This window comes from Pseudophryne corroboree, chromosome 5 (assembly GCF_028390025.1).
Source record: "Pseudophryne corroboree isolate aPseCor3 chromosome 5, aPseCor3.hap2, whole genome shotgun sequence".
Taxonomy (NCBI): domain Eukaryota; kingdom Metazoa; phylum Chordata; class Amphibia; order Anura; family Myobatrachidae; genus Pseudophryne; species Pseudophryne corroboree.
The window spans coordinates 18,132,678-18,156,902 of NC_086448.1; the positions used below are offsets into that span (position 1 = coordinate 18,132,678).

Here is a 24,225-nt window from a genome sequence, read left to right on the forward strand (position 1 = left end):
CACAGGTCCCCATTTTACACATTGTGGCAGGTACAGGTCCCCATTTTACACATAGCGGCAGGTACAGGTCCCCATTTTACACATAGCGGCAGGTACAGGTCCCCATTTTACACATTGTGGCAGGCACAGGTCCCCATTTTACACATTGTGGCAGGTGGTGGAAGGAGGGAGAGAGAGAGAAAGAGAGGAAGGGAGAGGGGCTGACTTACATTTGAAGCGGTTCTCGCCGCTCTTCAGCCGCCTCTCCCTCCTCGTCTGCGCGGCTCCCTTCTCCCTCCTCCGACGGGGTTTCGTTGAATGACGCGTTTGCGCCGTGACGTCACGACGCAATCGCGTCATTCCGCGAAACCCCGCCCCCCCCGAGCTGGGCACTCGGGAGAAGGGGGTTTCATGGCGGCGGCACCGCGGGCCATCAGACGAGGTCTGGCGGGCCGGATTTGGCCCGCGGGCCTTGTCTTTGACACCCCTGGTATAGAGCATAAAGCACCTGTTCCCACCTCTGTAGAGAGTATACAGCACCTGTTCCCACCTCTGTAGAGAGTATACAGCACCTGTTCCCACCTCTGTAGAGATCATACAGCACCTGTTCCCACCTCTGTACAGAGCATACAGGACCTGTTCCCACTTCTGTATACAGCATACAGCACCTGTTCCCACCTCTGTAGAGATCATACAGCACCTGTTCCCACCTCTGTACAGAGCATACAGGACCTGTTCCCACCTCTGTATACAGCATACAGCACCTGTTCCCACCTCTGTAGAGAGCATACAGCACCTGTTCCCACCTCTGTATACAGCATACAGCACCTGTTCCCACCTCTGTCCTGTTATAAATCTCCTGCCTGCTTAACTCTGTGCTAATGATCCCCTATGTACAGATCTGTCCACATACCCCTATCCTCAATTTCGTGCTATGTGGTGCCCCACAGGCTTTGTAACAGTGGTTTGCCATGCTTCCTGTCGCACAGCTTTGTATGAAATCTATGCCATATTCACATTGCTAATGTGACAATAGTACAGTGTGCGGGTACCCTGTACACTGGCGCTAGCCTTACTGCACACTGGAGCTAGCATTACTGTACACTGGCGCTTGCATTACTGTACATTGGAGCTAGTATTACTGCACACTGGAGCTAGCAATACTGTACATTGGCGCTAGCATTACTGTACATTGGCGCTAGCATTACTGTACATTGGCGCTAGCATTACTGTACTCTGGCGCTAGCGTTACTGTACACTGGAGCTAGTATTACTGTACACTGGCGCTTGCATTACTGTACACTGGCGCTAGCATTACTGTACACTGGCGCTAGCATTACTGTACACTGGCGCTTGCATTACTGTACACTGGCGCTAGCATTACTGTACACTGGCGCTAGCATTACTGCACACTGGCGCTAGTATTACTGCACACTGGCGCTAGCATTACTGCACACTGGCGCTAGTATTACTGTACACTGGCGCTAGCATTACTGCACACTGGCGCTAGCATTACTGCACACTGGCGCTAGCATTACTGCACACTGGCGCTAGCATTACTGCACACTGGCGCTAGCATTACTGCACACTGGCGCTAGCATTACTGTACACTGGCTCTAGTAATACTGTACACTGGAGCTAGTATTACTGTACACTGGCGCTAGCGTTACTGTACCCTGGAGCTAGCGTTACTGTACACTGGCGCTAGTATTACTGTACACTGGTGCTAGTATTACTGTACACTGGCTCTAGCATTACTGTACACTGGCTCTAGCATTACTGTACACTGGCGCTAGTATTACTGTACACTGGCTCTAGCATTACTGTACACTGGCTCTAGTATTACTGTACACTGGAGCTCAGCTAGTATTACTGTACACTGGAGCTCAGCTAGTAATACTGTACACTGGCTCTAGTAATACTGTACACTGGCTCTAGTAATACTGTACACTGGCTCTAGCATTACTGTACACTGGAGCTAGTATTACTGTACACTGGCTCTAGTATTACTGTACACTGGAGCTAGTATTACTGTACACTGGTGCTAGCATTACTGTACACTGGCCCTAGCATTACTGTACACTGGCTCTAGTAATACTGTACACTGGCTCTAGTAATACTGTACACTGGCTCTAGTAATACTGTACACTGGCGCTAGTATTACTGTACACTGGCGCTAGTATTACTGTACACTGGCGCTAGTATTACTGTACACTGGCGCTAGCATTACTGTACACTGGCGCTAGCATTACTGTACACTGGCTCTAGCATTACTGTACACTGGAGCTAGCATTACTGTACACTGGAGCTAGCATTACTGTACACTGGCTCTAGTATTACTGTACACTGGCTCTAGTATTACTGTACACTGGTGCTAGCATTACTGTACACTGGCTCTAGTATTACTGTACACTGGCGCTAGTATTACGTACACTGGCTCTAGTATTACTGTACACGGGCGCTAGTATTACTTACACTGGCTCTAGCATTACTGTACACTGGAGCTAGTATTACTGTACACTGGCTCTAGTATTACTGTACACTGGCTCTAGTATTACTGTACACTGGCTCTAGTATTACTGTACACTGGCTCTAGTATTACTGTACACTGGTGCTAGCATTACTGTACACTGGCTCTAGTAATACTGTACACTGGCTCTAGTAATACTGTACACTGGCTCTAGTATTACTGTACACTGGAGCTAGTATTACTGTACACTGGAGCTAGTATTACTGTACACTGGCTCTAGTATTACTGTACACTGGCTCTAGTATTACTGTACACTGGAGCTAGTATTACTGTACACTGGCGCTAGTATTACTTACACTGGCTCTAGTATTACTGTACACTGGCTCTAGTATTACTGTACACTGGAGCTAGTATTACTGTACACTGGAGCTAGTATTACTGTACACTGGCTCTAGTATTACTGTACACTGGCTCTAGTATTACTGTACACTGGCTCTAGTATTACTGTACACTGGCTCTAGTATTACTGTACACTGGTGCTAGTATTACTTACACTGGCTCTAGTATTACTGTACACTGGCTCTAGTATTACTGTACACTGGAGCTAGTATTACTGTACACTGGAGCTAGTATTACTGTACACTGGAGCTAGTATTACTGTACACTGGCTCTAGTATTACTGTACACTGGAGCTAGTATTACTGTACACTGGCGCTAGTATTACTTACACTGGCTCTAGTATTACTGTACACTGGTGCTAGTATTACTTACACTGGCTCTAGTAATACTGTACACTGGCTCTAGTATCACTGTACACTGGCTCTAGTATTACTGTACACCTGCTCTAGTATTACTGTACACTGGCTCTAGTATTACTGTACACTGGCGCTAGTATTACTTACACTGGCTCTAGTATTACTGTACACTGGCTCTAGTATTACTGTACACTGGCGCTAGTATTACTTACACTGGCTCTAGTATTACTGTACACTGGCTCTAGTATTACTGTACACTGGCGCTAGTATTACTTACACTGGCTCTAGTATTACTGTACACTGGCTCTAGTATTACTGTACACTGGCGCTAGTATTACTTACACTGGCTCTAGTATTACTGTACACTGGCTCTAGTATTACTGTACACTGGCGCTAGTATTACTTACACTGGCTCTAGTATTACTGTACACTGGCTCTAGTATTACTGTACACTGGCTCTAGTATTACTGTACACTGGCTCTAGTATTACTGTACACTGGTGCTAGCATTACTGTACACTGGCTCTAGTATTACTGTACACTGGCGCTAGTATTACTTACACTGGCTCTAGTATTACTTACACTGGCTCTAGTAATACTGTACACTGGCTCTAGTATCACTGTACACTGGCTCTAGTATTACTGTACACTGGCTCTAGTATCACTGTACACTGGCGCTAGTATTACTTACACTGGCTCTAGTATTACTGTACACTGGCTCTAGTATTACTGTACACTGGCTCTAGTATTACTTACACTGGCTCTAGTATTACTGTACACTGGCGCTAGTATTACTTACACTGGCTCTAGTATTACTGTACACTGGCTCTAGTATTACTGTGTGCGAGTTGCATGCTGATCAGGGTAAAAAGGAAACAGATGGAGCCATGCCATGTACTGCTCCGCGCGGCGTTGTACTTAATCTGCAATGTTATACCAATGTCTTTGCAGCAGAAATACTGACCCTGGAAGTGCTCAGGACACTAGAACCCACATGTTGCAGCGACGATGCAGAGAAGATGCTAAATTCCTGCAATCATTGCCCGGGGCGGAGCGTCGGTTGCGCTATATTGCAGAAGAAGGATAGGTGTATGACATCACATTGTACAGCGGGCTGGAGAAGGTGGACTGTTATATAAAGGAAGCAGTAACCATGGCTGTTGGATTATACTATTACAGAGTTTGGTCTGTGAGCAGTAATGTGATGAGGAATTGCCGGTATTAGAGCGTTCGCTATGTCAGACGTGTATGTGACTGCATTGCGCTGCTACCTCCTCATTTCTTCTCCAGGCTCTAGAGGAGGAAAGAGAGCAGAACTTTCTATACCTCCTCCAGCTGGACAACGAGGTTCTCATCCCCAACCAAGAGCCCATAGAATGTCGCATTTGTTACACCGATGTTCCTGCGGGTGACGGAGTCCTACTGCGAGAGTGTCTGCATAGCTTCTGCAGGTGAGTGAGCACTCCGTGTATCCAGCGCAGACACACTACACTCAGCATCTGCTCCTCCGCACGCGCTGTACTTACAGCGTTCCATCGCATTCTGCGCCCACCCAGTGCCGCCATAACAACCCTGTACACACTGCTTCCTGTATAGGGCCAATGGTGGTCATTCCGAGTTGATCGCTCGCTAGCAGTTTTTAGCAGTCGTGCAAACGCTATGCCGCCTCCTACTGGGAGTGTATTTTAGCTTAGCAGAAGTGCGAACGAAAGGATCGCAGAGCGGCTACAAAATAGTTTTGTGTAGTTTCTGAGTAGCTCCAGACCTACTCAGCGCTTGCGATCACTTCAGACTATTCAGTTCCTGTTTTGACGTCACAAACACGCCCTGCGTTCGCCCAGCCACGTCTGCGTTTTTCTGCAAAACGGTCAGTTGACACCCAGAAACGCCCACTTCCTGTCAATCACTCTGCGGCCAGCAGTGCGACTGAAAAGCTTCACTAGACCTTGTGTGAAACTACATCGTTCTTTGTAATAGTACGATGCGCATTGCGCGGCATATGCATGCAACTTGTTTGCCTGATCGCTGCGCTGCGACCGAAATCTGCTAGCAAACAACTCGGAATGACCACCAATAAGCCTAAGTCCAACGTAAACTATTCATCCATGGCAAAGGACGCCTTAGTACCGGGATTCATGGCGTGCACCTGGACACCTGGCTCACACGAGTTACAGTTTGGATGCTGGTGGTCAGAATACCAACTGTGGCATCCCGCTGTTTAGAATCCCGGGGTCAGGAAGGATGCTACCCCTTACCCTAATCCTCCCTTACTGCAGCCTAAACAACCACTCCCCCCCCTCCCCATAGCCTAACCCTACCCTCCTCTCCCCGCAACCTAAACCAAACCCCTCTTCCTCAGCAGCTTATCCCTCCCCAGGGGTGCCTAAACCTAACCGTCCCTCATCACAGCCTAAACCTAACTCTTCCCGCGGCCTGACCCTTTCCCCGTACAGACAGCGTGATCCGTCAGACCACATCACCCACATGCACTCATTTACTATCTGGTTCCTGAGCACACCAGAGTCATCTCGCACTTCTTGCAGCAGATGGCGATTGCGTGCGCACAGGCCGTCTGCTTCTGTCACCCCTATGATGCGCTCGGGGAGAGGCCGTCTGACCTGGTCTCTAAATCAGACTGTGTGTAAGTGCTGCACTGCTGCCGTCTGCCCGGTCTCTGGTCCGCGCAGGCATCCAGTAGCAGTTTATGACCGCAGAGCTTGCACTCAGATCCACTTCTTTGCCTGCTGCCAATGTGTATCCAAGCGGTTGTGTCTGTTTACAGGACACGTCTGCATATCCCATTCCCTCCCAAAAACGCCTCCTGACGGTCAGTCACACTGCGGCCAAATCCTCGCTGTGACTGCTGACGGTAATGTAACGACGCATGCGAAGCGCAGACCACCGATAAACTCTGAATCAGGCCTTGTGTATAGTTCTACACCTGCCGCCCCGGAACAGATCACTAGTGCAGCTGATTTCCTAATGCTCGCACCTCTGCCAGAGCCAACATTCATCCCGCATTGTAAGTCCGTCAGATGGCATCATTTACCCATGATTCCGTCTCTGCGGACTTTCTCCTTTCCATCCTTATACATCATATTATTTGCAGTAGTATGTGGCTAGGATGCACAAGCAGCTTCTGCTGATTAAAATGATATGCGGCATGCCTATATGCTGTGTGCAACTGCGGCTGTATCTGCATACGAAATGCTACATTACAGTGATTTCCAGGAATACACACAACGTAGCATTTCATATGCAGATACAGCCGCAGTCACACAGAATATAGGCATGCTGCATATCATTTTAATCAGCAGAAGCTGCTGGTGTCCCTAGACATACCAAATACCCTAGGCATTTGCCTATTTTGCCTATGCCTAAGGCCGGCTCTGTATAGATCCTACTTATTACAGTAAAATAACACATCTAGAGAACAGAGGTGACGTCCCCCATATTCCATCAGAGGTCTCCCCACCCTGGTGGCGTCGGCTCCTGCCCCATTACACCCGTTACACCCGGCCGGCTGCCATACACAGCGCTCCGTGATCCCTTACGCACCATCTCGCCAATCACCAGGTACCTTCCACTGTTCCCGCCTCCTCTGCTGTTAGAAGCTTCCTGTGCGGAGACCGCTCTTGTACGACCTATGTATACAGGGATACAGGACCGCATGCTCTCAGGAGGCACAGTGCTGCGTGCCATTATCATTAACCCCTTTCTCCTCCGTCACCTTGGCAGGGAATGTCTGAGGCAGGTTGTGAACCTTTGCCAAGACCCGGAGGTCTCGTGTCCCTTTCGGGATGACCTGTACGCCTGTGACAGCAAGCTGCAGCAGAGGGAGATTAGAGCGGTGAGTGCCGGTCTCGTACTCTGTGTTACACATCACACAGCCGCCATCAGGGGCCTGGATAAAGGCGCACCCAGCGAAATGAGCACTCCGTACCCCATCCACCAGCCTCATCTGCTGTACACACTGCCCCGGGGTGTAAGAACCAGCTCAGGGCTGGTGGGAGAGGGAAAGGGGGCTTCTGGTTTATTTCTGGGCTCTCCCTTAATTAGACCCCATACCGCACTGACCAAGCCGGGTCTGTCCCACATTATGACCCAGTGTTACAGGCCGGCCCATGGTCATTGTCCCCTTGCTTTAGTGTGATCCATTCCGGGCCGTCTAACACTGGGGCCTTGTTTTGGATTTAAGGGGGACCATACTGCACAATTGATTCATTATTTATAGTGAGTTTTCCCATTTATTTCAGTGGGTGCACAACAGAGTGGCTCAACATGACACCTGGTGTTAGAATAAGGGTACTGCATTAACACAAAACAAAAAAATGTAAGAGGGTGAAAGGTTAGAAGATAGGTTCCTGTTGCATATAGACGTTGCATCCTGACGTAAGGTAATGCTCAGTACCACTTCTTTGTGTCAGCAGCTTGTGTCTCAGGAGGAGTACACCCGTTTCCTGGAGCGGGGCCTGGTCGTGGCTGAGAGCAGGAGTCAGAACAGCTACCACTGCCGCACTGCAGACTGCAAGGGATGGTGCATCTACGAAGACTCCGTCAATGAGTTCATTTGTCCTATTTGCACTGCCGAGAACTGCCTGATCTGCAAGGTAATGTTCCCCAGCATGGCGGCTGGAGGTACCACTGAGTATTGTGGGGGCTGCAGGTACCACTGCCGAGTATTATTGTGGCTGCAGGTACAACAGCTGAGTATTATGAGAGCTCCATGAACCATTGTTGAGTATTACAGGGGCTAAAGGTATTACTGCTGAGTACTCGGTGTGCTGGAGGTACCACGGCTGAGTACTCGGGGTGCTGCAGGTACCACTACAGAATACTCAGGGTGCTAGAGGTACAACTGCTGAGTACTTGGGATGCTAGAGGTACCACGGCTGAGTACTCGGAGTGCTGGAGGTACCACGGCTGAGTACTCGGGGTGCTGGAGGTACCACGGCTGAGTACTCGGGGTGCTGGAGGTACCACGGCTGAGTACTCGGGGTGCTGGAGGTACCACGGCTGAGTACTCGGGGTGCTAGAGGTACCACAGCTGAGTACCCGGGGTGCTGGAGGTACCACTGCTGAGTATTTAGCAGACTGCAGGCATCACATTGGAGAGTACTGAGGACAGTAACAAGCCCCTGACATTACACTGAGCTGTATTGTTTATTACCCCTCAGGCCATACACGATGGGATGAATTGCAGAGAGTACCAGGATGACCTGCGTATCCGCGCTCAGAATGACGCTGCCGCTAGGCAGACCAGCGATATGCTAAAGGTGACTATCATGTGGTTTCGCAGATTACTTTCTCTTCCTCATTAATAATAAAAGAACGAGGGGACTGCGGAGGATCTCCACCTGCGGCAATAACAACAGGGCTTAATCACTGACTGTAGATATACGTTATGTATGCAAATAAATCCATATTGTTATATATAGAAGATATCCAGTTATAGCTAAGCCCATGAAGTAAACATTTCCTATATGAGGGTAAAATGCGCTGTTGCATCTAATAGGAAGGTAAAATGCGCTGTTGCATCTAATAGAAAGGTAAAACGCGCCATTACATGTACTAGGAAGGTAAAATGCGTTGTTTCATATAATAGGAATGTGAAACGCGCCGTTACATCTGACCGGATTCCCTTCCGCAGCGGCACACACCACAGTCTGCTGCTGGCTTCATTTAACATAGTAAAACCTTTTATTTTTCCTATAAATGTACTGGTAGATTATTACCAAGGGAACCGCAAGCTCCGCCCGGCCAAGCTTTATTCAGCTCCTGTTCCTGAGAATCCCACAGAGAGGTACAAGACATAAAGCTTTGTCCCTTCCCTATACCAGCATGGATCACTAGCATAGCGCAGTTCTAGGCGTTTTCCATTGTAACACTGAATGGAACACTTCCCTGCAGTACTAGGCTCCTCGTCATATTCCCACCAATCACCTTCCGTGCAGCAGCGGCGTTTATTTGCAGCACTGTGTTTGGATCAGATCTGGGAGGCGAGAAACCAGAATTAAGTATTAAAACCCCTTTTATGAAGCCGACTTTTCAAAATACAGGCCAGTCTGTCCCCCTCGCCATCACTACTTGAATTGGGAGGTCAGTGACCCGTCCGCTTTTACCTGATTACCATTACCCAGTGCTCTGTAATTACAGCATGCCTCTCCTACCCAGCTGCACTCAGATCTGAAGTATAGGGAAGTAGGGAGCAGCACTCCCCGCCAGTCCCCCCCCCCCCTCACACCCTGATTACCATTACCCAGTGCTCTGTAATTACAGCATGCCTCTCCTACCCAGCTGCACTCTGATCTGAAGTATAGGGAAGTAGGGAGCAGTACTCCCCGCCAGTCCCCCCCCCCTCCCCTCACACCCTGATTACCATTACCCAGTGCTCTGTAATTACAGCATGCCTCTCCTACCCAGCTGCACTCTGATCTGAAGTATAGGGAAGTAGGGAGCAGTACTCCCCGCCAGTCCCCCTCCCCTCCCCTCACACCCTGATTACCATTACCCAGTGCTCTGTAATTACAGCATGCCTCTCCTACCCAGCTGCACTCAGATCTGAAGTATAGGGAAGTAGGGAGCAGTACTCCCCGCCAGTCCCCCCCCCTCCCCTCACACCCTGATTACCATTACCCAGTGCTCTGTAATTACAGCATGCCACTCCTACCCAGCTGCACTCTGATCTGAAGTATAGGGAAGTAGGGAGCAGTACTCCCTGCCAGTCCCCCTCCCCTCCCCTCACACCCTGATTACCATTACCCAGTGCTCTGTAATTACAGCATGCCTCTCCTACCCAGCTGCACTCTGATCTGAAGTATAGGGAAGTAGGGAGCAGTACTCCCTGCCAGTCCCCCTCCCCTCCCCTCACACCCTGATTACCATTACCCAGTGCTCTGTAATTACAGCATGCCTCTCCTACCCAGCTGCACTCTGATCTGAAGTATAGGGAAGTAGGGAGCAGTACTCCCTGCCAGTCCCCCTCCCCTCCCCTCACACCCTGATTACCATTACCCAGTGCTCTGTAATTACAGCATGCCTCTCCTACCCAGCTGCACTCTGATCTGAAGTATAGGGAGGTAGGGAGCAGTACTCCCCGCCAGTCCCCCCCCCCCCCCCTCACACCCTGATTACCATTTCTCTATTGTCCTAGTGGATGCTGGGGTTCCTGAAAGGACCATGGGGGGGATAGCGGCTCCGCAGGAGACAGGGCACAAAAAGTAAAGCTTTACGATCAGGTGGTGTGTACTGGCTCCTCCCCCTATGACCCTCCTCCAAGCCTCAGTTAGATTTTTGTGCCCGGCCGAGAAGGGTGCAATCTAGGTGGCTCTCCTAAAGAGCTGCTTAGAAAAGTTTAGCTTAGGTTTTTTATTTTACAGTGAGTCCTGCTGGCAACAGGATCACTGCAACGAGGGACTTAGGGGAGAAGAAGTGAACTCACCTGCGTGCAGGATGGATTGGCTTCTTGGCTACTGGACATCAGCTCCAGAGGGACGATCACAGGTACAGCCTGGATGGTCACCGGAGCCTTGCCGCCGGCCCCCTTGCAGATGCTGAAGTAAGAAGAGGTCCAGAATCGGCGGCAGAAGACTCCTCAGTCTTCTAAAGGTAGCGCACAGCACTGCAGCTGTGCGCCATTTTCCTCTCAGCACACTTCACACGGCAGTCACTGAGGGTGCAGGGCGCTGGGAGGGGGGCGCCCTGGGAGGCAAATGAAAACCTATTTTGGCTAAAAATACCTCACATATAGCCTCCGGAGGCTATATGGAGATATTTAACCCCTGCCAGAATCCGTTAAGAGCGGGAGACGAGGCCGCCGAAAAAGGGGCGGGGCCTATCTCCTCAGCACACAGCGCCATTTTCCCTCACAGAAAGGCTGGAGGGAAGGCTCCCAGGCTCTCCCCTGCACTGCACTACAGAAACAGGGTTAAAACAGAGAGGGGGGGCACTAATTTGGCGTTAGAAATATATAATAAAGATGCTATAAGGGAAAACACTTATATAAGGTTGTCCCTATATAATTATAGCGTTTTTGGTGTGTGCTGGCAAACTCTCCCTCTGTCTCTCCAAAGGGCTAGTGGGTCCTGTCCTCTATCAGAGCATTCCCTGTGTGTGTGCTGTGTGTCGGTACGTGTGTGTCGACATGTATGAGGACGATGTTGGTGAGGAGGCGGAGCAATTGCCTGTAATGGTGATGTCACTCTCTAGGGAGTCGACACCGGAATGGATGGCTTATTTAGGGAATTACGTGATAATGTCAACACGCTGCAAGGTCGGTTGACGACATGAGACGGCCGACAAACAATTAGTACCGGTCCAGACGTCTCAAAAACACCGTCAGGGGTTTTAAAACGCCCGTTTACTTTAGTCGGTCGACACAGACAGGGACACTGAATCCAGTGTCGACGGTGAATAAACAAACGTATTCCTTATTAGGGCCACACGTTAAAGGCAATGAAGGAGGTGTTACATATTTCTGATACTACAAGTACCACAAAGGAGGGTATTATGTGGGATGTGAAAAAACTACCGTAGTTTTTCCTGAATCAGATAAATTAAATAAAGTGTGTGATGATGCGTGGGTTCCCCCCGATAGAAAATTAGGGGCGGTATACCCTTTCCCGCCAGAAGTTAGGGCGCGTTGGGAAACACCCCTTAGGGTGGCTAAGGCGCTCACACGCTTCTCAAAACAAGTGGCGGTACCGTCTATAGATAGGGCCGTCCTCAAGGACCAGCTGACAGGAGGCTGGAAAAATATCATAAAAAGTATATACACACATACTGGTGTTATACTGCGACCAGCGATCGCCTCAGCCTGGATGTGCAGAGCTGGGGTGGCTTGGTCGGATTCCCTGACTAAAAATATTGATACCCTTGACAGGGACAGTATTTTATTGACTATAGAGCATTTAAAGGATGCATTTCTATATATGCGAGATGCACAGAGGGATATTTGCACTCTGGCATCAAGAGTAAATGCGATGTCCATATCTGCCAGAAGATGTTATGGACACGACAGTGGTCAGGTGATGCAGATTCCAAACGGCACAAAGGTGTATTGCCGTATAAAGGAAGAGGAGTTATTTGGGGTCGGTCCATCGGACCTGGTGGCCACGGCAACTGCTGGAAAATCCACCGTTTTTACCCTAAGTCACATCTCTGCAGAAAAAGACACCGTCTTTTCAGCCTCAGTCCTTTCGTCCCTATAAGATCATATCTGCCCAGGGATAGAGGAAAGGGAAGAAGACTGCAGCAGGCAGCCCATTCCCAGGAACAGAAGCGTTCCACCGCTTCTGACAAGTTCTCAGCATGGCGCTGAGACCGTACAGGACCCCTGGATCCTACAAGTAGTATCCCAGGGGTACAGATTGGAATGTCGAGACGTTTCCCCTTCGCAGGCTCCTGAAGTCTGCTTTACCAAGGTCTCCCTCCGACAAGGAGGCAGTATGGGAAAAAATTCACAAGCTGTATTCCCAGCAGGTGATAATTAAATTACCTCTCCTACTACAAGAAAAGGGGTATTATTCCACACTATATTGTGTTACTGAAGCCAGAAGGCTAGGTGAGACTTATTCTAAAAAAAAATTTTTTTGAACACTTACAAAGGTTCAAATCAAGATGGAGTCACTCAGAGCAGTGATAACGAACCAGGAAGAAGGGGACTATATAGTGTCCCGGGACATCAGGGATGCTTACCTCTATGTCCCAAATTTGCCCTTCTCACTAAGGGTACCTCAGGTTCGTGGTGCAGAACTGTCACTATCAGTTTCAGACGCTGCCGTTTGGATTGTCCACGGCACCCCGGGTCTTTACCAAGGTAATGGCCGAAATGATGATTCTTCTTCGAAGAAAAGGCGTCTTAATTATCCCTTACTTGGACGATCTCCTGATAAGGGCATAGTCCAGGGAACAGTTGGAGGTCGGAGTAGCACTATCTCGGATACTGCTACAACAGCACGGGTGGATTCTAAATATTCCAAAATCGCAGCTGATCCCGACGACACGTCTGCTGTGCCTAGGGATGATTCTGGACACAGTCCAGAAAAAGGTGTTTCTCCCGGAAGAGAAAGCCAGGGAGTTATCCGAGCTAGTCAGGAACCTCCTAAAAACAGTGCATCATTGCACAAGGGTCCTGGTAAAAATGGTGGCTTCCTACGAAGCAATTCCATTCGGCAGATTTCACGCAAGAACTTTTCAGTGGGATCTGCTGGACAAATGGTCCGGATCGCATCTTCAGATGCATCAGCGGATAACCCTATATCCAAGGACAAGGGTGTCTCTCCTGTGGTGGTTATAGAGTGCTCATCTTCTAGAGGGCCGCAGATTCGGCATTCAGGATTGGATGCTGGTGACCACGGAGCCCAGCCCGAGAGGCTGGGGAGCAGTCACACAAGGAAAAAATTTCCAGGGAGTGTGATCAAGTCTGGAGACTTTTCTCCACATAAATATACTGGAGCTAAGGGTAAATTTATAATGCTCTAAGCTTAGCAAGACCTCTGCTTCAAGGTCAGCCGGTATTGATCCAGTGGGAAAAACATCACGGCAGTCGCCCACGTAAACAGACAGGGCGACACAAGAAGCAGGAGGGCAATGGCAAAAACTGCAAGGACTTTTCGCTGGGCGGAAAATCATGTGATAGCACTGTCAGCAGTGTTTCATCCCGGGAATGGAAACTGGGAAGCAGACTTCCTCAGCAGGCACGACCTCCACCCGGGAGAGTGGAAACTTCATCGGGAAGTTTTTTCCACATGATTGTAAACCGTTGGGAAATACCAAAGGTGGACATGATGGCGTCCCGTCTGAACAAAAAACGGGACAGGTATTGCGCCAGGTCAAGAGACCCTCAGGCAATAGCTGTGGACGTTCTGGTAACACCGTGGGTGTACCAGTCGGTGTATGTGTTCCCTCCTCTGCTTCTCATACCTAAGGTGCTGAGAATTATAAGACGTAGAGGAGTAAGAACTATACTCATGGCTCCGGATTGGCCAAGAAGGACTTGGTACCCGGAACTTCAAGAGATGCTTACAGAGGTCTTATGGCCTCTGCTGCTAAGAAGGGATTTGCTTCAGCAAGTACCATGTCTGTTCCAAGACTTACCGCAGCTGCGTTTGTCGGCATGGCGGTGGAACGCCGGATCCTAAGGGAAAAAGGCATTCCGGAAGAGGTCATTCCTACCCTGGTCAAAGCCAGAAAGGAGGTGACCGCACAACATTATCACCACATGTGGCGAAAATATGTTGCGTGGTGTGAGGCCAGGATGGCCCCACAAAGAAATTTCAACTCGGTCGTTTCCTGCATTTCCTGCAAACAGGAGTGTCTATGGGCCGCAAATTGGGGTCCATTAAGGTTCAAATTTCGGCCCTGTCGATTTTCTTCCAGAAAGAATTGGCTTCAGTTCCTGAAGTCCAGAAGTTTGTCAAGGGAGTATTGCATATACAACCCCCTTTTGTGCCTCCAGTGGCACTGTGGGATCTCAACGTAGTTCTGGGATTCCTCAAATCACATTGGTTTAAAACCAGTCAAATCTGTGGATTTGAAGCATCTCACATGAAAAGTGACCATGCTCTTGGCCCTGGCCTGGACCAGGCGAGTGTCAAATTGGTGGTTTTTTCTCAAAAAAGCCCATATCTGTTTGTCCATTCGGACAGGGCAGAGCTGCGGACTCGTCCCCAGTTCTCTCCCTAAGGTGGTGTCAGTGTTTCACCTGAACCAGCTTATTGTGGTGCCTTGCACCTACTAGGGACTTGGAGGACTCCAAGTTGCTAGATGTTGTCAGGGCCCTGAAAATATGTTCCAGGACGGCTGGAGTCAGGAAAACTGACTTGCTGTTATCCTGTATGCACCCAACAAACTGGGTGCTCTTGCTTCTAAGCAGACTATTGCTAGTTGGATGTGTAATACAATTCAGCTTGCACATTCTGTGGCAGGCCTGCCACAGCCAAAATATGTAAATGCCCATTCCACAAGGAAGGTGGGCTCATCTTGGGCGGCTGCCCGAGGGGTCTCGGCTTTACAACTTTGCCGAGCGGTTATTTAGTCAGGGGCAAACACGTTTGTAAAATCCTACAAATTTGATACCCTGGCTAAGGAGGACCTGGAGTTCTCTCATTCGGTGCTGCAGAGTCATCCGCACTCTCCCGCCCGTTTGGGAGCTTTGGTATTATCCCCATGGTCCTTTCAGGAACCCCAGCATCCACTAGGACGATAGAGAAAATAAGAATTTACTTACCGATAATTCTATTTCTCGGAGTCCGTAGTGGATGCTGGGCGCCCATCCCAAGTGCGGATTGTCTGCAATACTTGTACATAGTTACAAAAATCGGGTTATTATTGTTGTGAGCCATCTTTTCAGAGGCTCCGCTGTTATCATACTGTTAACTGGGTTCAGATCACAGGTTGTACAGTGTGATTGGTGTGGCTGGTATGAGTCTTACCCGGGATTCAAAATCCTTCCTTATTGTGTACGCTCGTCCGGGCACAGTACCTAACTGAGGCTTGGAGGAGGGTCATAGGGGGAGGAGCCAGTACACACCACCTGATCGTAAAGCTTTACTTTTTGTGCCCTGTCTCCTGCGGAGCTGCTATCCCCCCCATGGTCCTTTCAGGAACCCCAGCATCCACTACGGACTCCGAGAAATAGAATTATCGGTAAGTAAATTCTTATTTACCCAGTGCTCTGTAATTACAGCATGCCTCTCCTACCCAGCTGCACTCTGATCTGAAGTATAGGGAAGTAGGGCGCAGTACTCCCCGCCAGTCCCCCCCCCTCCCCTCACACCCTGATTACCATTACCCAGTGCTCTGTAATTACAGCATGCCTCTCCTACCCAGCTGCACTCTGATCTGAAGTATAGGGAAGTAGGGAGCAGTACTCCCCGCCAGTCCCCCTCCCCTCCCCTCACACCCTGATTACCATTACCCAGTGCTCTGTAATTACAGCATACCTCTCCTACCCAGCTGCACTCTGATCTGAAGTATAGGGAAGTAGGGAGCAGTACTCCCCGCCAGTCCCCCCCCCCCCCCTCACACCCTGATTACCATTACCCAGTGCTCTGTAATTACAGCATGCCTCTCCTACCCAGCTGCACTCTGATCTGAAGTATAGGGAAGTAGGGAGCAGTACTCCCCGCCAGTCCCCCCCCCCCTCCCCTCACACCCTGATTACCATTACCCAGTGCTCTGTAATTACAGCATGCCTCTCCTACCCAGCTGCACTCACATCTGAAGTATAGGGAGGTAGGGAGCAGTACTCCCCGCCAGTCCCCCCCCTCCCCTCACACCCTGATTACCATTACCCAGTGCTCTGTAATTACAGCATGCCTCTCCTACCCAGCTGCACTCTGATCTGAAGTATAGGGAAGTAGGGAGCAGTACTCCCCGCCAGTCCCCCTCCCCTCCCCTCACACCCTGATTACCATTACCCAGTGCTCTGTAATTACAGCATGCCTCTCCTACCCAGCTGCACTCTGATCTGAAGTATAGGGAAGTAGGGAGCAGTGCTCCCCGCCAGTCCCGCTCTCCCCTCACACCCTGATTAACATTACCCAGTGCTCTGTAATTACAGCATGCCTCTCCTACCCAGCTGCACTCAGATCTGAAGTATAGGGAAGTAGGGAGCAGTACTCCCCGCCAGTCTCGCTCTTTCCCCTCCCCTCACACCCTGATTACCATTACCCAGTGCTCTGTAATTACAGCATGCCTCTCCTACCCAGCTGCACTCTGATCTGAAGTATAGGGAAGTAGGGAGCAGTACTCCCCGCCAGTCCCCCCCCCCCTCCCCTCACACCCTGATTACCATTACCCAGTGCTCTGTAATTACAGCATGCCTCTCCTACCCAGCTGCACTCACATCTGAAGTATAGGGAAGTAGGGAGCAGTACTCCCCGCCAGTCCCGCTCTCCCCTCACACCCTGATTACCATTACCCAGTGCTCTGTAATTACAGCATGCCTCTCCTATCCAGCTGCACTCAGATCTGAAGTATAGGGAAGTAGGGAGCAGTACTCCCCGCCAGTCCCGCTCTCCCCTCACACCCTGATTACCATTACCCAGTGCTCTGTAATTACAGCATGCCTCTCCTACCCAGCTGCACTCAGATCTGAAGTATAGGGAAGTAGGGAGCAGTACTCCCCGCCAGTCTCGCTCTTTCCCCTCCCCTCACACCCTGATTAACGTGCTACTCACAGGCCGGCCACTAAATGTATGAGAGCAATGTGGGAAGAATAATGCTCCAAATACAACCTGGCCCATTTACCCGAGGTTCCTCTCTCCCCAGACGCTGGTGCAGACGGGGGAGGCCATGTATTGTCCTGCCTGTCAGATTATTGTCCAGAAGAAAGACGGCTGTGATTGGATCCGCTGTACCATGTGTCAGACAGAGATATGCTGGGTCACAAAGGGCCCTCGCTGGGGCCTGCAGGTAAGATGTAGTCCGTTACACATTGTGAACCCTGTCATGTTTTCTGTAGGAAAGAAGGTCCCTAAAGGGGCCCGATGAGGCTACTGTTCTTAGATGCCACAGTACTGCTCCTTAATATACTGGGGTCAGTGACTGTGTTACCTATCCGCGGGGAGGTCATCTCAGTGACTGTGTTACCTATCCGCGGGGAGGTCATCTCAGTGACTGTGTTATCTATCTGCGGACAGGTCATCTCAGTGACTGTGTTACCTATCCGCAGGGAGGTCATCTCAGTGACTGTGTTACCTATCCGCGGGGAGGTCATCTCAGTGACTGTGTTATCTATCTGCGGACAGGTCATCTCAGTGACTGTGTTACCTATCCGCAGGGAGGTCATCTCAGTGACTGTGTTATCTATCTGCGGAGAGGTCATCTCAGTGACTGTGTTACCTATCTGCGGAGAGGTCATCTCAGTGACTGTGTTACCTATCCGCAGGGAGGTCATCTCAGTGACTGTGTTATCTATCTGCGGACAGGTCATCTCAGTGACTGTGTTACCTATCCGCAGGGAGGTCATCTCAGTGACTGTGTTACCTATCTGCGGAGAGGTCATCTCAGTGACTGTGTTACCTATCCGCAGGGAGGTCATCTCAGTGACTGTGTTATCTATCTGCGGACAGGTCATCTCAGTGACTGTGTTACCTATCCGCAGGGAGGTCATCTCAGTGACTGTGTTACCTATCTGCGGAGAGGTCATCTCAGTGACTGTGTTACCTATCTGCGGAGAGGTCATCTCAGTGACTGTGTTACCTATCCGCAGGGAGGTCATCTCAGTGACTGTGTTATCTATCTGCGGACAGGTCATCTCAGTGACTGTGTTACCTATCCGCAGGGAGGTCATCTCAGTGACTGTGTTACCTATCTGCGGAGAGGTCATCTCAGTGACTGTGTTACCTATCCGCAGGGAGGTCATCTCAGTGACTGTGTTATCTATCTGCGGACAGGTCATCTCAGTGACTGTGTTACCTATCCGCAGGGAGGTCATCTCAGTGACTGTGTTACCTATCTGCGGAGAGGTCATCTCAGTGACTGTGTTACCTATCTGCGGAGAGGTCATCTCAGTGACTGTGTTACCTATCCGTGGGGAGGTCATCTCAGTGACTGTGTTACCTATCCGTGGGGAGGTCATCTCAGTGACTGTGTTACATATCCGTGGGGAGGTCATCTCAGTGACTGTGTTACCTATCCGTGGGGAGGTCATCTCAGTGACTGTGTTGCCTATCCGCGGGGAGGTCATCTCAGTGACTGTGTTACCTATCCGCAGGGAGGTCATCTCAGTGACTGTGTTATCTATCTGCGGACAGGTCATCTCAGTGACTGTGTTACCTATCCGCAGGGAGGTCATCTCAGTGACTGTGTTACCTATCTGCGGAGAGGTCATCTCAGTGACTGTGTTACCTATCTGCGGAGAGGTCATCTCAGTGACTGTGTTACCTATCCGTGGGGAGGTCATCTCAGTGACTGTGTTACCTATCCGTGGGGAGGTCATCTCAGTGACTGTGTTACATATCCGTGGGGAGGTCATCTCAGTGACTGTGTTACCTATCCGTGGGGAGGTCATCTCAGTGACTGTGTTGCCTATCCGCGGGGAGGTGATCTCAGTGACTGTGTTACCTATCCGCAGGGAGGTGATCTCAGTGACTATGTTACCTATCTGCGGAGAGGTCATCTCAGTGACTGTGTTACCTATCCGCAGGGAGGTCATCTCAGTGACTATGTTACCTATCCGCGGGGAGGTCATCTCAGTGACTCACATGGGGTGCTAAACCTGTCTAAGTGAAGCACCTCTCTATAGCTTTACACAACTACCAAATGGACATGTCTCAGAAGCTATGGTCCCCAACATCACACTGTAGGTCTGTTGCCACCCTCTTTCTTTATCTGAGGCATGGCAAATCATAGCGAAATGCGTGACTACTGCAGGATTACCTAGGACAGTCACGTTATTGTGAGACACAGCTGTCGGCGCTCAGATAGTGACTTTATATCATGACCTTGTATGTACGTGTTCTATTTTGTATCATCTGTCCGGCGCTGTACACATAGACTATGATGATATATTGACGCACAGAAAGTAAGTCTTTGGTGTTGTTGTTTATGATGACGATGATTCGTCGGATTATCTAACCTCGTCTTTACGCGCAGGGTCCCGGTGACACGTCGGGGGGATGCCAGTGCAATGTGAACGGAAGGAAATGTGACCCCAGGTGTCAGAATTGCCACTGATCCACGTATGCCGGCCACGTACAATGTAATCTATATAACGGACATGAGTATTGCTGGTTTTATCACTATCCCGTCACCACTGCCCCTAGCCCAGTCCCTTTGTGGGTAGGTGACCGTACATCATCGCTGTCTTTATAATTTCTCCTGCCTGCCCCGTTCCTCATGGTTTATGGTCAGATGCACACGTGGACCTGCAACCGGCCACAGAGGAGTCATCACCTTGTTTATAATGAACTGGAATTGTTGCCTACACGTCACACTGTATCGCACTGACTCATTGTCACCACAAGGGGGCTCCAGCATCTGACCCTTATTTGTCTCGCTACGGAATATCTCCGCATGACTCCCAGATACACTCCTCTCAGTCTTTTGGGTTTTTAGATGACCGCGCAAAATGTAACAGCGTTTCCGTCCAGCGTTATTAAGAGTAAATCTGCCAATACTTTATCATTAAATCTTCCTGTGCCCAAGAAGCCAGGTTTTGCCAGCACGTACTCCTAGTAAGGGCGGGATGTACTAAACATCACCTCCGCGGTGCAAGACAGTCCGCCACTTACGTGCGCGATTAGTATCGCAAAGGACCGATCTCCCAATAAGCGCTGTGCTTTGCGTTGACGGGACTTCCAGGTTCAGGACCGCATTTGCCCTTTAGTACATCCCACCCTAAGTGAGAAAAGCTGTTTATTTGCAGTTTATGATTGGACTTTATAAAGAGAAACCTTTCTATCCATCCTGCCTGCATAAAGTGCGGCTGGGTGCCACGCCATGTGCGGGCTGCGCAGTGCTATAGTGTACAGTGTGCTGACCCTGCAGAATCGCACCGGAAGGGCCCCTCCTAATTGTACATAATCGTAGGCTTGTCCCAAAAGTGTAAATATCCTTTACGTTCTGCCATATCTGTCTATAGAGGGCTCACCTTACCCCCTGGTTACAGGTCCTCACGCCGGGCAGAGCTAATCCTACAAGGACCTCCCGGTACCTATACAGCGGAGGCACAATGAGCGCTTGTAAAATATGTTTATACAGTCTGAGATGTACAGTTTACATTACACACACGTTATTCTATGTTACATAGCCATATACTAATGTCTCGCTGGGAGCGGCGGGTAAGTACAGCTGCCTCGCTCCAGATTTCTGACACTGACAAATGACAATCAGAACTGCGCTGGTGGAACGATGTGGAAAGGAGAAACTGTTCGCTTTAATGCAGTTACACCTAATTTATGCAAAGCGCCGAAGTGCTGTCTGCTTCCTGAATCCTCCGTTCTTCCAGCTGACCGCGCGGACACGCGATATAACGCACTTCCGTCTCTGCGTGAAGTGTACAAATCCGCGCAGGCCACAAATCTGCTGCAGAGTGTTTCTCATGGGAATAAAGTGATTAACACAAATGACTAATCAGCTACATCTGTTCTGACCATACAGCTATTCTTGCGCCTCGCCAACGTGTTCTGGAACATGTGTAACAATAAAAGTGCCTGATTGTGTGGAAATGACTTATTGGAGACTATTACTAAACCACCATATTGGCAGAGAGAGGATGGATTGATAGACTGGTTGATCACAGAAATATCACTGTACTGTACATAAGTCTAATGGATGGTGTGCTGCGCAGTACACGCTTCCTCCCACATCTTTCGGGTTTAGTTGTAGCGAAAACGGGCGAGCCTTCTATAATCTTGCTCCCATTGAGGTGGGCAGGGTTATAGCGCTCCATCTATACTACCTGGTGTTCTGATTGGCTGCAGCTAACAAGTACCAGACTCCACCCCTTGATATAATCACTGTGTCAGCACTATGTGGGAGTCAACAAACTGAATTATTACCGGAGTGTATGTGTCACATCTCACCCTGCGCAGCACACAAGGAGCATGTGACTAACAAGGAGGCAGACAGGATCACGGTCACTGGTGGGGGATTGGAGACGGGACAGCAGTAGTATCAGAATGATGGAAGTTGGCCCTAGTAGGTGGGTGGTCAGAGGGTCTGAGTTATGAGGACTGATGGGCTTTATGAAGAGGTCCCGCATGCAGGTGTGAATGCCGCTGCAGATTCTGATAAGGCGAGAGAATGAGTTCCCAGGGAATGGGCAGCACAGGAGAAATCCTGGATGCAGGAGTGAGAGGAAGCCACCAGAGCAGAGGGTAGTTGGCGGTCAATGGAGGGGAGGACAGGCAGAGTGTGGAGGGAAATAGGTTGGAGATGTAGGAGAGAGCGGAGTCATTATGGCCTTTGAAGTGTCTTCTGTGGATGAAGAGGAGCAGGTTATAGAGGGGGAAGCAGCAGCAGTATGGAAGAGGAAGGCCAGAAATAAGGGCATGGATGGGAGCTTTGGTGGCGTCAGTGGTGAGGAAAGGTCAGATTCTACAGATATTGCCACGGTGGAAGCAGCAGGAATGAGGTAGGTAGAGTATGCACAGAGTGAAGGAAAGGGAGGGGTTACAGGGTGGACGTGGGAGAGACGGAGGGGTTGCAGGGTGGACGTGGGGGGGACGGAGGGGTTGCAGGGTGGACGTGGGGGGGACGGAGGGGTTGCAGGGTGGACGTGGGGGGGACGGAGGGGTTGCAGGGTGGACGTGGGGGGGACGGAGGGGTTGCAGGGTGGACGTGGGGGGGACGGAGGGGTTGCAGGGTGGACGGAGGGGTTACAGGGTGGACGGTGGGGTTACAGGGTGGACGGTGGGGGGACGGAGGGGTTACAGGGTGGACGGTGGGGTTACAGGGTGGACGGTGGGGGGACGGAGGGGTTACAGGGTGGACGTGGGGGGACGGAGGGGTTACAGGGTGGACGGAGGGGTTACAGGGTGGACGGAGGGGTTACAGGGTGGACGGAGGGGTTACAGGGTGGACGGAGGGGTTACAGGGTGGACGTGGGGGGGACGGAGGGGTTACAGGGTGGACGTGGGGGGGACGGAGGGGTTACAGGGTGGACGTGGGGGGGACGGAGGGGTTACAGGGTGGACGTGGGGGGGACGGAGGGGTTACAGGGTGGACGTGGGGGGGACGGAGGGGTTACAGGGTGGACGTGGGGGGGACGGAGGGGTTACAGGGTGGACGTGGGGGGGACGGAGGGGTTACAGGGTGGACGTGGGGGGGACGGAGGGGTTACAGGGTGGACGTGGGGGGGACGGAGGGGTTACAGGGTGGACGTGGGGGGGACGGAGGGGTTACAGGGTGGACGTGGGGGGGACGGAGGGGTTACAGGGTGGACGTGGGGGGGACGGAGGGGTTACAGGGGGGACGGAGGGGTTACAGGGGGGACGGAGGGGTTACAGGGGGGACGGAGGGGTTACAGGGGGGACGGAGGGGTTTACAGGGGGGACGGAGGGGTTACAGGGGGGACGGAGGGGGGACAGGGGGGACGGAGGGGGGACAGAGGGGTTACAGGGTGGACGTGGGGGGGACGGAGGGGTTACAGGGTGGACGTGGGGGGGACGGAGGGGTTACAGGGTGGACGTGGGGGGGACGGAGGGGTTACAGGGGGGACGTGGGGGGGACAGAGGGGTTACAGGGGGGACGTGGGGGGGACAGAGGGGTTACAGGGGGGACGTGGGGGGGACGGAGGGGTTACGGGGGGGACGGAGGGGTTACAGGGGGGACGTGGGGGGGACGGAGGGGTTACAGGGGGGACGTGGGGGGGGACGGAGGGGTTACAGGGGGGACGTGGGGGGGACGGAGGGGTTACAGGGGGGACGTGGGGGGGACGGAGGGGTTACAGGGGGGACGTGGGGGGGACGGAGGGGTTACAGGGGGGACGGAGGGGTTACAGGGTGGACGGAGGGGTTACAGGGTGGACGGAGGGGTTACAGGGGGGACGGAGGGGTTACAGGGGGGACGGAGGGGTTACAGGGTGGACGGAGGGGTTACAGGGGGGACGGAGGGGTTACAGGGTGGACGTGGGGGGGACGGAGGGGTTACAGGGTGGACGTGGGGTGGACGGAGGGGTTACAGGGTGGACGTGGGGGGACGGAGGGGTTACAGGGTGGACGTGGGGGGACGGAGGGGTTACAGGGTGGACGTGGGGGGACGGAGGGGTTACAGGGTGGACGTGGGGGGACGGAGGGGTTACAGGGTGGACGTGGGGGGACGGAGGGGTTACAGGGTGGACGGAGGTGTTACAGGGTGGACGTGGGGGGACGGAGGGGTTACAGGGTGGACGTGGGGGGACGGAGGGGTTACAGGGTGGACGTGGGGGGACGGAGGGGTTACAGGGTGGACGTGGGGGGACGGAGGGGTTACAGGGTGGACGTGGGGGGACGGAGGGGTTACAGGGTGGACGTGGGGGGACGGAGGGGTTACAGGGTGGACGTGGGGGGACGGAGGGGTTACAGAGGGGATT

The 24,225-nt window shown here is 51.5% G+C and overlaps 1 protein-coding gene across 1 annotated transcript; it reads left to right on the plus strand.

Moving 5' to 3' along the window:
- The first annotated feature begins 4,356 nt into the window (after positions 1-4,356).
- On the plus strand, positions 4,357-21,373 carry LOC134928728 (ranBP-type and C3HC4-type zinc finger-containing protein 1-like). The gene is made up of 7 exons (XM_063924744.1): positions 4,357-4,392; positions 4,494-4,654; positions 6,942-7,053; positions 7,634-7,813; positions 8,381-8,479; positions 17,478-17,621; positions 19,806-21,373. The coding sequence occupies exons 1-7, from the start codon at positions 4,357-4,359 to the stop codon at positions 19,884-19,886; spliced, it is 813 nt and encodes a 270-aa protein (XP_063780814.1). The 3' UTR covers positions 19,887-21,373.
- Positions 21,374-24,225: the final 2,852 nt, after the last annotated feature.

What these genes read in the sequence shown, in the direction of transcription:
- LOC134928728 (XM_063924744.1), top strand. Translation starts at nt 4,357, where the DNA reads ATGGCTGTTGGATTATACTATTACAGAGTTTGGTCT. An exon ending in AGAACTGCCTGATCTGCAAG is followed by an intron (nt 7,814 to 8,380) that starts GTAATGTTCCCC and finishes ATTACCCCTCAG; the next exon opens with GCCATACACGATGGGATGAA. An exon ending in GCCCTCGCTGGGGCCTGCAG is followed by an intron (nt 17,622 to 19,805) that starts GTAAGATGTAGT and finishes CTTTACGCGCAG; the next exon opens with GGTCCCGGTGACACGTCGGG.